Source organism: Aspergillus fumigatus, chromosome 2, assembly GCF_000002655.1.
Source record: "Aspergillus fumigatus Af293 chromosome 2, whole genome shotgun sequence".
Classification (NCBI taxonomy): domain Eukaryota; kingdom Fungi; phylum Ascomycota; class Eurotiomycetes; order Eurotiales; family Aspergillaceae; genus Aspergillus; species Aspergillus fumigatus.
Genome location: NC_007195.1, coordinates 429,886 through 442,626, shown reverse-complemented (window position 1 = coordinate 442,626; position 12,741 = coordinate 429,886). Strand labels below are relative to the sequence as shown.

At 54.1% G+C, this 12,741-nt stretch overlaps 3 protein-coding genes across 3 annotated transcripts; 1 reads left to right on the top strand and 2 right to left on the bottom strand.

Annotated features, from left to right (window-relative positions):
* Nucleotides 1-380: 380 nt before the first annotated feature.
* Nucleotides 381-2,009, top strand: AFUA_2G01780 (snoRNA-binding rRNA-processing protein UTP15; the record flags this gene model as incomplete). The annotated part of the gene is made up of 1 exon (XM_744220.1): nt 381-2,009. One exon carries the CDS (start codon nt 381-383, stop codon nt 2,007-2,009), a length of 1,629 nt encoding a protein of 542 aa, XP_749313.1.
* A 147-nt stretch (nt 2,010-2,156) lies between these two features.
* Nucleotides 2,157-4,060, bottom strand: AFUA_2G01770 (GMC family oxidoreductase; the record flags this gene model as incomplete). The annotated part of the gene is made up of 3 exons (XM_744219.1): nt 2,157-2,371; nt 2,431-2,867; nt 2,913-4,060. The coding sequence occupies 3 exons, from the start codon at nt 4,058-4,060 to the stop codon at nt 2,157-2,159; spliced, it is 1,800 nt and encodes a 599-aa protein (XP_749312.1).
* Nucleotides 4,061-4,411: 351 nt separating this feature from the next.
* AFUA_2G01760 (NACHT domain protein) lies at nt 4,412-12,401 on the bottom strand. Its single transcript, XM_744218.2, has 5 exons — nt 11,990-12,401; nt 10,522-11,885; nt 10,130-10,469; nt 9,807-10,082; nt 4,412-9,753 (listed from the first exon to the last, which is right to left on the bottom strand). The coding sequence occupies exons 2-5, from the start codon at nt 11,281-11,283 to the stop codon at nt 4,679-4,681; spliced, it is 6,453 nt and encodes a 2,150-aa protein (XP_749311.2). The 5' UTR covers nt 11,284-11,885; nt 11,990-12,401; the 3' UTR covers nt 4,412-4,678.
* Nucleotides 12,402-12,741: the final 340 nt, after the last annotated feature.

The following is a 12,741-nucleotide window of genomic DNA, read 5'->3' as shown; positions in this document are numbered from 1 at the left end:
ACTAGGCAGCTCTGTGATCTGCCTTCTAGCTTTTTGGATGGCGCTTAAATAGAGTCAACCTGCTAGTGTCCTTTATAAAGCATTGTTCTGAATGAATTAGGGCTCCGATCGATGCCTCAGGCACAAGAAAAACTAAAATACCGGAGATGTATTGAGACACCGCCAAATACACAATGAATACAGATAAATTACTAGCGGTATCTGCCAATCGGCGTTGCGATAGAACTTTTACTGTTTGATGTAACAGAAAAAACTTCAAGATCACCAGATTCAACAGCTTCAACCAACACACCACGCCAGTCACTGAGAACGAGGATTCTCTCAACTCATTGATAATCAGATATATCGTTCCGATCGGTAATTAGTCAACGGAAGCAGCCATGGCTGCCCCCGTCCTCCCCCTGCAGCAGGTCAAGCTGCCTGCGCTGCCCTCAACCCGCTTGACGCCAGAGCAGCAGTACTGGAAGACCTTCAAGAATCCGCTCCTCATCCCCTCTCCCGCCAACGGACCCGTCAACCTCATCACGCAGCCGTCCGCTCCGTCATCCGCCTCCGCCTTCCCGTCCCTCACCCAGCCGCCCGACGTCTTCACCGTGACGACCGGCGCGCGCGTGCAGATCTACTCCATCCGCACCCGCAAACTCCTCCGCACAATCACCCGCTTCGACGATACCGTCCGCGGGACCGATGTGCGGCCCGACGGCCGGGTCGTCGTGACAGGCGACGACACAGGCACAGTGCAGGTCTTCGACGTCGCGTCGCGGGCGATCCTGAAGACGTGGAAGGACCACCGGCAGCCGGTGTGGGTGACCAAGTTCTCGCCGAGCGACCCAACCTCGGTGCTGAGCGCCAGCGACGACCGGACCGTGCGGCTGTGGGATTTGCCGAGCCAGAGCGCCGCGCGGACGTTCCTGGGGCATACAGACTACGTGCGTAGCGGGGCGTACATGCCTGGCTCGCTGGCGGCGTCGGGCTTGGTGGTCTCGGGGAGTTATGATCGGACGGTGAGGCTGTGGGATCCCCGCGTGGAGAACCGGGCGGCGATGACGTTTAAGATGGCGGCGCCGATTGAGAGTGTGTTGCCGATGCCGACGGGGACGACGCTGCTGGCGTCGGCGGAGAATAAAATCGCGGTCCTGGATATTGTGGCGGGGAAGCCGCTGCATATGATCCAGAGTCACCAGAAGACGGTGACGGCGCTGGCGCTGGCGTCGAATGGGGAGAGGTTGCTGAGTGGTGCGTTGGACGGGCACATGAAGGTGTTTGAGACGACTGGGTGGAACGTTGTGTCTGGGTCCAAGTACCCCTCTCCGATTCTATCGCTGCGGGTGATCACGTCTGGTGTCGCGCGGGAAGACAAGCACATCGCGGTGGGCATGCAGTCGGGCCTGTTATCGATCAAGACCCGGCTGTCGGGCCAGCAGAAGATCCGGGAGCGGGAACGACGCAAGGAGATGCAGGCATTGCTTGAAGGCAAGCTGGAAGAGCACGACCGGAAGGTGGCCAAGCAGAAGAAACTGCGCGGGTCAGGCTGGGAGAAGCGGCTGCGCGGGCGGGATTTCATCGGCGAAGGCGTGGAGATCGTGATCGAGGGCCAGGACAAGAAGAAGCGCAAGAAGGAGCAGACGTGGGAGTACGACCTGCGCAAGGCGCGGTACTCGGCGGCGCTGGACCAGGTGCTGGCGTCGAGCGACAAGACGGCGCAGCTGACGCTGTTCACGGCGCTGCGGCACCGCTCCGCGCTGCGGGCCGCGCTGCAGGGCCGCGACGAGGAGACGCTGCAGCCGGTGCTGCAGTGGGTGCACAGGAACATCACGGAGCCGCGGCTGGTGACGCTGTGCGTGGAGGTCGCCATGAACGTGTTGGACATCTACTCGGGCAATCTGGGACAGTCGGCGCAGATCGACAAGATGGTGGAGCGCCTGCATCGGCGGGTGCGCGAGGAGGTGGAAATGGCGCATCAGGCGTGTCAGACCAAGGGGATGCTGGATATGTTGCAGGCCGTATAGCACGCACGCGCGCGAGAGTACAGCGAGCAATAGCAAGCATTTTACGCAGAGGTCAAAAAGTGTTTATCTACTTAGACTTGTTACATTACGGATACCTGGAAGGAGTTAGGGAATTCATCGTTCATTTTTTTTTTTTTTTGTCTTTCTTCAATCTTCTCTCCCATCCAATATAATATCCGCCGCTCTCTCAGCCACCGCATACAACGTCGCCGTGAGATGTCCGCTCACCTGCAGCGGAATCACCGACGCATCTACAACTCTGACATTCTCCGTGCCGTAAACCTTGAGCCTTGAGTCGACGACGCCCCCTAGTTCCCGAGCCATCATACTCGCCGTCCCGACGGGGTGGTAATTCGGCCCAACTAATCATATCAATCAGTATGCCCCTTTTCTTCATTTTTCTCTGCCAGATGCAACTCACAGGTTTCTTTAGTAAACGCTGTCCATTCTGTGTCTGTTGCATTATCATCCAATGCCCTGCCGGGCATCGGAACGGGATGTAGACTCTTCACGGGCCCCTGTTCCCAGAATGACTGCGCTAGTCTCCCTATGGCCATCTCGGTCTGGAGATCAAAGTCCACCTGGAAGAAATTTGTGTCAATGCTGGGTGCGTTTATATCTTCTCGCCTTGTTGAGGAGAGGTGCACGCTGCCCCGGGAGAAAGGGAGGAGGAGCCAGAAGGCCGAGAGGAGGGTGGTTCCGGACGCGCTGGTGAGAATTTCTGCTATAGTGACGTTGGATTTGAAGATGAGGGCGTGCTGGAGGGTGAGGAGGCGTTCTATCGCGCTGCTGTTGAGGTTGTTGGATGAGGATGAGGCGAGGGAGTCGGCCCAGGACGGAACGGAGGAGAGTGTCTCTCTGCGGCATGTCAGCCAGTGTGCAAGCCAGACGGAGGGAACTTACGCAGCTACAGCTTCGAGATTCTCGCCAAAGAGCTGTGATGCCATGAGGAACGTGGCGTACGGCGAGGTCCCTGAGATATTGAGGTTTCCCGTGTATAGCAGAGGCACGTTTGCCTGGTCTTGCAGGTTCTCTCCTACGCCAGGGAGATCGATTCGCGTCTCTATCCCAAGTCCTCTGAGCCTGTCTGCGTCGCCAACGCCTGATGCTTCCAGGATGGGGGGTGTCCGCAGTGCCCCAGCTGACAGGATCACTTCTTTGCGGGCCGTTGCAGTTCGCATCTGTCCGTTCTCATCCAGATACTCGACTCCCGCCGCCACATGCTCTCCTCCCCGGGTGTCAGCCCAAAGAATCCTTCTGACGGTCCCCTTCACAACCCTCAGATTCTCCCTCCCCTCAACAGGATAATAAAACGCCTTCGCAGAACTACACCTCACATCCTCCTGACAATCAATCGTCTGCGGCCACACCGACACCCCTGCAACCGACCCCCCATTCGGATCTCTATTCCAATTCACCCCTAGAACCCTCCACGCATCCCTCACCCTCTCCCAAAACCCTACCCGTGACAACTCCATCGAGAAACACACATCCACACTCCCCGTTCTCCCATGTAAATCAGGCACATAATCCGCCCCAGCACCCACCTGCCATCCCAGCGGCGGACTGAACTTCTCCGTGCGCAAATAATACGGCCACAAGCTCCCCCAATTCCACCCCTTAGCACCTAATGCCTCCCACGCATCGATCTCGGGCTTGTCGGCGCGCAGGTACGTCATCCCGTTGATCATGCTCGTGCCGCCTAGGATGCGGCCGGCGGTGTAGGAGAGGATGCGGTTGAGGGCGTGGGACTGGGGGGTGGAGGGGTAGGCCCAGTCGATCTCTGTGTGTGCGTTGCGGAGCCAGAGTGTTGGATCGGTGACATTGGGGTTCGTGCGGATGTCGTTGCCGGGGTCGAGGATCAAAACGGTGGTCGTGGGTGTTGAAGAGAGGCGGTTGGCGAGGAGGAGGCCGGTTGTGCCGCCACCGGTGACGAGATAGTCTGCTTCTGCTTCTGCATCTGCTTTAGCTGAAGCTGAAGCTGTGGCTGTGGCTGTTGGCGCGGTGATGGTAAAGGTGAGGGTGATAGAGAGGAGGCGTTGGAGCTTCATAGTGATGGTAGTACGCCGTATGGAAGATGGAGGATGGACGGGGATGGCATCCCCGCATTGACGAGGCTGCACGACTTGTATATCAACATCAGTGAGAATGGTTATGCCCGTTGGAGTAATAGATTGACTCAGCTTACTACATAGTATCAGAGCCACTCTTGTTCATTTTCCACCACTAAGCTTTGGATCTGCATGTCAGTTAGTGCTTATGCATCAGCCAGCTAATGCCGCAGAATCCTCTCAAAAAGGCATACCTATATACTCCCATGAATGGAGTGCTTGCTTTTGGTCGTTTATTGTGTCCATATTTCGAGGCTGCTTAATGTGTTCTCTATTATGGAGGATCAGCAGTACTGAAGTGAGCTGGTTGTGCAGGATAAGGTGAATGTACAAGGCATCTATGTGATGGGTGTATTCACCTATACACTACTTAGACATAGCATTGAATGACATGCCTAGTTGAAAATGCAATAGAAGGAAGCATTGAGAATGTGAATGGAGCTAAGATGGAATATCGCATTACATCTGACTACAATTAAGCAATTTGATATCGACCTTAACAAGAGAGACAAACACAAGAATAAACTACAACTCAACATACAAAGGAAAAAAAAATTATTACCCCTCGACTGGCGCAGGCCCTTCCAGGAACTCCCATCCCTTGAACTCAGTATCCAAAATGTCTGCATTCCCTTCTGCCTTGCCTGCCCCATAGGCCTTCAGATCCCACTTCTCCACTCCCTCCACACCCTTCAGATCAGACGCAAACTCCCGGAAGAGGTCCGCATTCAGCCGCTCATACTCGCTGTAGTCCTTGGGCCAATCGCCCAACCGTTGCACGGCAAGTTTCAGCAGGTACAGGTGCCGACGCACACTCTCGCCGTCCGGGACGTGGCCGATCGGCTCACCCAGGTCAAAATCGTACGCGGACCCATCCAGGCTCATGCTGTTGTCGAGACCGCACTCGAGTTCCGCAAACGAGGGGTCGCTGAAATTGCGCAGCAGCAATTCGTGCAGCGCCGCGCTCTTCTTGTAGTACCGGTTGGCCATCTCCTGTCCGTTCTTGTGGGACTGGTACCGCAGGCCGACGCCAATGTACAGCTGGGACAAAAGAACAGAGGAATCCAGTGTAGCGGGGTGGCAGGCGCCGTGCACGCGGCGGCAATTGTACACAATGTCCTCAGCCAAGCGCAGCGCCGTCTTCGCGTCGCCGATAAGGTAGCGGGCCAGGACGAGGCGACGGCCCAGCGCGAGTGTGATATATGGCTTCCAGGTACGCTGAGCTTCGCGGCTGGTCCAGAGCTTGGTCAGGAGCCAAGCCAGAGTTTGGTAGTCTTGCTGCTCGCCCAGCAGGCCGATGAGGTTGTTCAGCTGATGGAGGCCGATCTGCGACAGGTCGATCTTCAGTCCGTCAATGACACGGAGAGCGTCCTGGATGATGACTGCGGACACCCCGAGGAGCTTCTTGCGAATGGCGTCGTCGGGGTAGAGGACAATATCGCGCCCGGCAATGGCCATACCCAAGATAAACGCGAACTTGACGAGAACAGGGCTCCGGTAGGAATCGTGAGCTGACAGGTATTTGAAGCTGGCCAGTGCCAGGTCACAAGCCGCTTCATAACGTTGTTCCTTAAGAAGTTCCGTGACCCGATGGACGCTTGCAATGCCAATGGAACGGACAAAGTTGTGCGAAAGATGGGTGCTGAAGTGGTCCAAAATAGTAATGACCAGGATCTTCACCCGCGACGTCTCGGGCAGATCCACACGCTTGCCCTCCGTGGCAGCGAAATAGCTAAGGAAATCATTGAAGACCCGGGCCGCCGCGACTTGCCGGCCATTAGCAACCAGGAAGTGATACAGGCGAGCAGCAGACACGGTGAGAGTCTGGATGGAGCTGCTCTTCGACGTGAGCAACCTCCGGAACTCCTCGAAGTAGACATATTCCGTCGTCAACGAGGCAAGGATCTCCGTCACGGTGACAGAAGTGTTGCGCCGAAGGCTATACTCGAGCTGCGCCAAGAATGTGAGACTCGTGCGCTCCTTGGAGGAGAGATCAAACTGAACACTCTCAACGTTGACGACGTCTTTCATCACAATCTGCCGATAAATCTCGTGCGAGAGCTCGACCGCTTTCTGGGTCTGGCCCGCTTCTATATAGCACGACGCGATGGTGCTGGCGGCAGCGATCAAGCGAGTGGAAGAAGTTTCGGACATGAGAATTTGCACGGTCGCCTCGGTGAGTTCGCGCACCACAGTTTCAGTCTCCTTCCGCTCAGTGTAGATGGTGATCATCTCTTTCATCCGAGTCAGAGATTCCTCATGGGCCCATCCATGCGTCTCACGCACGTCAGTGATGCGCTTCCGCATGACCTTGAAAGTCCGTTCACTGTGAGTGGAAGAGCTAGAAGACTCTGCTTGTTCTTCAGAGAGACCATCCAGTATGACGGAAATCTCATCCCTGTCCAGCTCCGCGGATTCGATCTTGAGAAGCTCCTCATAGAGAGTGATCGCCTCAGACAAGAAGCGCTTGGACTCCTGACAGAGCTTCGCAAGGGTCAGGGTGGCTCGGATGGTAATAGATGCAGTCACACCAAAAACTGCCGTACACCGAGCTCGGTATTCCACAGTGACCTTGTGTAGCACAGTGAGCTCGGCGTGGACGCTGCGCAAGCAGCGTGTGTAGCGCTCGAAAAGCTCCTGGACAAGTTCCTGGACCTGGAACTTGGGATCGAGCTTGGGCTGGGTCAGGAACGTATTGAAAATGACCTTGTAGTAGGCCAGGGCGTCCACATAGCGTCCTTGATTCCACAGCTCGGTGGCCACAATGACCATCGGCTCAATGGCCTCTGGATGACAGACCTGCGAGTCTTTGTTCAACGCTCGAATGATTTGCTGGTAATACTCGATGAAAATTGGACGAGGACGCGTTAGCTCGGCTAGGACCCAGAGAATTTTGATAACACGCTCATGCTCAGCCCCGTAGGCTTCAATATAATCGCCCAGCATCTCCTGTCGGAGGTTGATGATCATCTCCGTCTGCGACGTATGCTCGAAGAAACGAAGCAACTCGGCAGTAGCGCGCTCACGCAGCTTGTCTTCCACTTTCCTCTCGGCACGGACTGCTCGGTACACCCTCAGGCGGATGTCCTCTTCCTTGCTCAAGCGACGCCGGGAATGATAACATAGACTGAGACGGGCAGCAAGTTCCACGCAATGATCGACATACTTCTCGGGGAGGGTGACATCCTGAACCGATGGCGCAAAGAGAGAAGGCCAGACAAAACGTAGGATTTTCTTGTGCAGGCGCGTAGCATCTTGCCAGCGATGCTGAGAAATATACAGCTCAAGAGACCGATGCAGAGCTGTAAATGAAGACTCCTCAACGGTCTCGGTCGAGCTGGAGCCACCGATAAAGATCTCCTCGATGGTGGTTTCTGATATGACCGAGTTCGACGAACTGAAGGACTTGACAACTTCCTTCGAAGTCGTTCGGATGTTCTCCTGAATCTCCTTGTACGTCGAGCTGTGGGTTGAATTGATGCTCTCATAGTATCTGGAGCAACGCTTGTAGACTAAGAGTGCCACGTCGTAGATACCAACGACCTTCATCATTTTGGCGACTTCCTGGAAGTAGGACACGGAAGTTTCGGAGATCGAGATGCTTGCCTGTTCATACTCTTGCCACAGACTGGTCAACACAGAGGATGCCTCGAATGCTCTCTTCTGAGACACGAGGAATTTGGAGTACGCCAGCACAGTAGTCATCTTCCGCTCCTCCCAGTACGCAGAGTAATGAGTGCGGTACTCTCTGCTCACCCGCTGCCAGATCTCGACATAAGTACGCTCGGCGAGTTCGACCTTGCCTTCGGCCACGTAGATCTCGGCCTTTTTGATCCATTCCTTAACGTTGTACGACTCGGATTCTTGGATGATTTCATCGCCTTCTTCATAATCCAGCGAAAGCCCGACACCGATATCAACTGATCTGTCAATGCCCTTGTTGAGATGGATCTCCAGGCCTCCGTTAGCACTGCTGGAACCATGACGACCATGGTGGGTGGTAATGGACGTAATTGAAGCGGCGATCTCCTTAACCCTCTCCTCTTCCTTGATCAGGGTGTAGTGGTCGATCAATTGCCTGAGAAGAGTGACCACAGTTTCAGAACGCTCTCCATAGTGACGCTTGTAGCACTCAACCAACAGCAACAGGACCTCTTCTCTCTTGACCATAATCTCGGTCTTGGTGCTTGTGGTCATCTGTTGGGTCAACTCGATGAAGGTTCTAGCCATTTGCATTGTCACGATATGACGTGAAGTCAAAAGCGTGCGGCTCAGCGTGGCCGCTTCAAAGAACAGAGGAATGGCGTCAGAGGTATATTCCAGGCGCTGGTTCAAAAGAGCCAAGAAGATGATGGACTGAAGAGTTACAACGTGATTCGCTGACAGCATCTGGCGGTAGATGTTGGTGACAGTGGTCAAGTAGAGCAGCAGCGTGGGTGTAGGTACGTTTTCCCACAGTGTGCTCTCAAGCCGCAGGGTCGTGATCGAAGCCGGTAGCACCTTGGCAAACTCCTGCGCTGCTGCGACCTCACCTTTGGCTGTGAACGCTGAGGTTTGCCGAACATGGTGCACCCAGTAGCGGACGGCGAATTCGAGCAGGGGATTTCTGTTGATAAGGCGGTCGGTATCGTGCCAGTCCAGCGACACAAGGGAGAGTTCGTTCTCCTGCGTCACCGTCGCCCGGATGTAAATCAACAGGCGAGTCACGAGATCGGCGTGGTGGTCTTTGACGGTCGAAACGAGTTTGCCTTTGCTAAAAATCTCCAAAAGGGAGGCTCGGAAGAGGCCATGACGAATAAAAACCTGTCCATCCTGCACGAATACCAGACCATTGAGTGGTTTCAAGACTTGCAATACGTCCAGCTTACGGTCCGCCACCGTGAGCTTGTCGATCTGTATAGACGCCAAAAGCTCGAGTTCTTTGAATGAAAGTGGCCGATCGGCTGTAATAAGCCAGACCAACATGTTCTTTGCATCCTCCGTGACGTTGGGTCCTTGCAGAAGTTGGAGGGCAAAGTCAGTAAGAGTAAGCTTGGCACTCAACAAGGCATCCACGGCCTTGTGGAGGCTTTCCTCAGTCCCCTCGTAGCGAACCCGTTTTGCGGCGAGCTTCCCCCAGAGGAATGAGCCCTGGGACGCTTCCGTAATGCGGCCAACGATGGTCTCCTGGTCCAGCTCAGACATGCCCAAGAAGACACGACTCTGCTGTAACTGACTTCGTACAACAGCGGCGATATCATCGAAGATGAGTTCCTCGGTGATCTGGACAAAGGCTTGACCTGCTGCAGTGGGAGGCTTGAGTGCACCGAGAGTGATCAGTTTCACGTTACTCCCCTTAGCAGTGGCTGTGGCCAGCTGGTTGAGCATGGCGATTTCACTGCAGGATGCCTCGTCAACGCCATCAACGACAATAACAAGCTCTTTGGCACCAGGCAAAGCCACGCTGAGGGCTGCCTCCAAAGCATTCCACAGCAGACTGTCATAATCCTGCTCACTAGTGGCCTTCTTGCTGCGTTCATGGGCGACACTCAGGATCTGCAGCAACTGCACGTTTCCGATGCGCTTATCGAAAAGCTGATACAGAATGCTTCGGGCTACCGCACGCGGTGTTGCCTCTGCTGGCACTCTTGCATCTGAGGACAAGATTAGGAGGTTGGTTGCAGAATGGACTCTCTGGAATACTCACTGATGGGAACGAACAATGTGGCGTAGGAAACACCTCCGATCGTGTGCTGCAGCTGATCAACAATCACAGAGGCCAAAACCGTTCGTCCGGCACCAGGCTTGCCAGCGATAGCAAGAGTTTTGAGCGGACTCTTCAAAAAGCGCGCCAAGTAAGGCGCCATCCAAAGACAGGTCATTTCCTCCCGGTCATGGGCCAGATGGGAACTTTGCTCCGCGACATTACCCAGAACACGATCTTCAGGGCTCAGCCATAGCTTGATTGCCTTGGGATCAGACACTGTTTTGGGTCAGCGGCTTTTCAAATGGATAAGGCGATAAATATACCTTTTTCAAGGTCCAAGTTCTCCCGCAGGAGTTGATGGCGCCACATGGCCTCGGAAATCTTCTCGCATCGATCACGGAATGTCTGAATCTGGCCAGGAAAGGTCTTGTAAAGGTCAATCGAGATCGATGCTGTGGTCAGGCCGAGGATCGCTTTGTGAAAGTGCATGGACACACTGGCGACCAGGGTGACCAAGTCCGCAAGAGCGAGAACCAGCTGCTCCCGAATTTCTTGGGAGACGCTGAACAGCTCCGTCCGCTCAAGTAGATTTCCAAGTTTCATCGAAGTGCTGTAGAAGAAACTGAAGGAAATCATCAGCGCCGATGCATTTTCTTGTCCTAGCTGCAAGTGTGTCAGCGTCGTGCAGTCGTTCGAGGAAGACTCATGATTGTACCTCGAGCAACAGAGCACAATAGCCATAAGCCAACCGCGCAGCTAAATAGCTATCACCAGCAAACTCCTCAATCGCCTCGTCAAAGGAGTGCAGTCGCTCGACAAAAAGCTGCGCCCATGATAGCACCTTGTCGTAGCTGCTCCCTTCAGGGGGGACCAGGCTCATGCGTTGGGAGCGAATCCAGTCCAAGGCCGAGTCATGTGTATGGTTTAACAACTTGGCCGATGCACCGGCACCGAGCTCGTCGCCACTTCGACGCTTGAGGGAGTGTACCAAACTGGATACTTCTGTTGTTTCGACAGACTTGAACTTCCTGGAGGACACCCTACGGGAAGTGACCGAACGGGCGACGCCATTGTTTGAGAGGACATCGCTGTCCATGAGACCCGAGATACGTCGGTTACTAGCTAGCAAACCAGGAGGCAAGGGAGAGGAAACTGTGGCTGCCATGGTAGCGAAGATGGCCGGGGCTGTAGTAGAGGTGGAGTTATCTGTTGACTCTTGGGAAGCCTGAATGTGGAGGACAGGTGGAAGGGTATTAGAACCTGCAGATAATGATTGCTTTGGATTACTAGTTGGAGGGACAATGGGTGTGGGCCTGGTAGGGGAGTCGTGATCAACTGTCGTCTTGATTGAGTCCCGACGACGACTCGCAAAGCAACAAAAAAAGCAACTCAAAACAACATCAGAAGGAAAGGACCATTGAGTAAGAGGAGAAAAGACGTTGCAGGCCAGAGCAGCGAGACGATTTTGAGAGGGCATAGGTTCTTTAGATTATTATATAGGGGATGAGTTGGGAAATTTGTGGGAAATTTCCGTATGCTACGTCGCTGGATGCCATGGCAAGCACTGGGCAGAGTAATCCGGCTGGACTGCATGTAGTCAAAGCTGCATTGGGATGAAAGTCTCTGAACGGAGCGCCCGACATCAGTCTGAGCTTCTTACTACCATGGTATAGGAAGACGTTCCAGATCCACCGTCTCCCACGGCGTCGCCGGTAACAGGCTGGCTGAATGACAGGGGATTCGAGACAGTGGCGCTCAATGCCTACCATCTGCATTCGGGACTTTGTTGCACTGTGATTGAGCGAGATGGCTCTGCTCGGAGATCACCCGGCGGAGCGATTCGACGGATCTAGGAATTGACATGTCTGCTACCAGAGAAAAGCAAGCACGAGCATACCCTCATTTGTCCTCTCGATGCATAAGTACGCGGTAGAGGAGGGGGAAAGAAGTTGGTCTATGCGAGCTTCATCCGCAGCAGGTAGACGCTCGATATTGCAGCAGTTCCCAGTCACCCGGTTGTTACTTGCACATTGGTGGATTGGAGGGCCGTGCCACCGAGGCTTGCTCTCTTCATGCAAACTGCTGGGAATGTCAAGGTTAGCGGGAGCCAGATTACTCCATTGTTCATAGAGTGAGCGAGGCCAGTAACTGCAAGTAGTTGTGCAAGTAGTTGGGAGGCTGACGCTATTGGTCCATCGTGGTTCTCGTAAGTCACAGCGATCCCTGTCGAAATGTTGCGTGCAGACTGTGGCTACCTGAAGTCAGGCTGGTCCCCCACACTACAGGGTACTATTTTCCTGCTGTCAGCTGGCTGTCGTAAATTGCACGGCGAGTGAGAAGTGACAGGTCAATACAAGCTGGAGGATCCGGCGATGTCCGGACGAACTGTCCATCGAAGCACTTGAGCAAAGAGGGAGACGAGACGTCTGAGATCTCGCTTGGCCAAGGCCATTCCTCATGATTTGCCGGTTTATTGTCGGATGAATCGGGCTCAGGTGCTTGAAACAGTTTCGCAGACTATATCGATATTTCTTTTGGTCCCTCTCTTTCTTTCTTTCTTTCTTTCTTTCTTTCTTTCTTTCTTTCTTTCTTTCTTTCTTTCTTTCTTTTCTGTTTCCTTTTTTTCTTTTCTTTTCTTTTCTTTTTCTTTCTTTTCTTTTTTCTCGTGTCTGACAGAGGACGTTGCATGGAGAGACAAAGGGCCTGCAAAAGAGGGGGGGAAAGAGGGCGCATACAATTGGCACCTTAGCGGTTCATCGAAGCGTCCATAGCGAGGAGTGGTAATTGCAAGGATGATGAGATGACCTGGGGTTTGGCAAATCTCTTACATGCATTCCAATCAACTTCGTCCGTCCCATTGTATCTTACCATGAGCGTGTTAGGACTAGATAGAGGGTACACAGACCTATGAGGACTGGCAAGCGCTTGACTCAAA

Bases quoted from the DNA above. Each gene is read 5' to 3' on its own strand.
- AFUA_2G01760 (XM_744218.2), bottom strand. From the start codon at position 11,283: ATGCCCTCTCAAAATCGTCTCGCTGCTCTGGCCTGCAACGTCTTTTCT. The intron at 10,470-10,521 runs GTACAATCATGA...ACACACTTGCAG, and splicing joins ATTGTGCTCTGTTGCTCGAG to CTAGGACAAGAAAATGCATC. The intron at 9,754-9,806 runs GTGAGTATTCCA...TCTTGTCCTCAG, and splicing joins CACATTGTTCGTTCCCATCA to ATGCAAGAGTGCCAGCAGAG.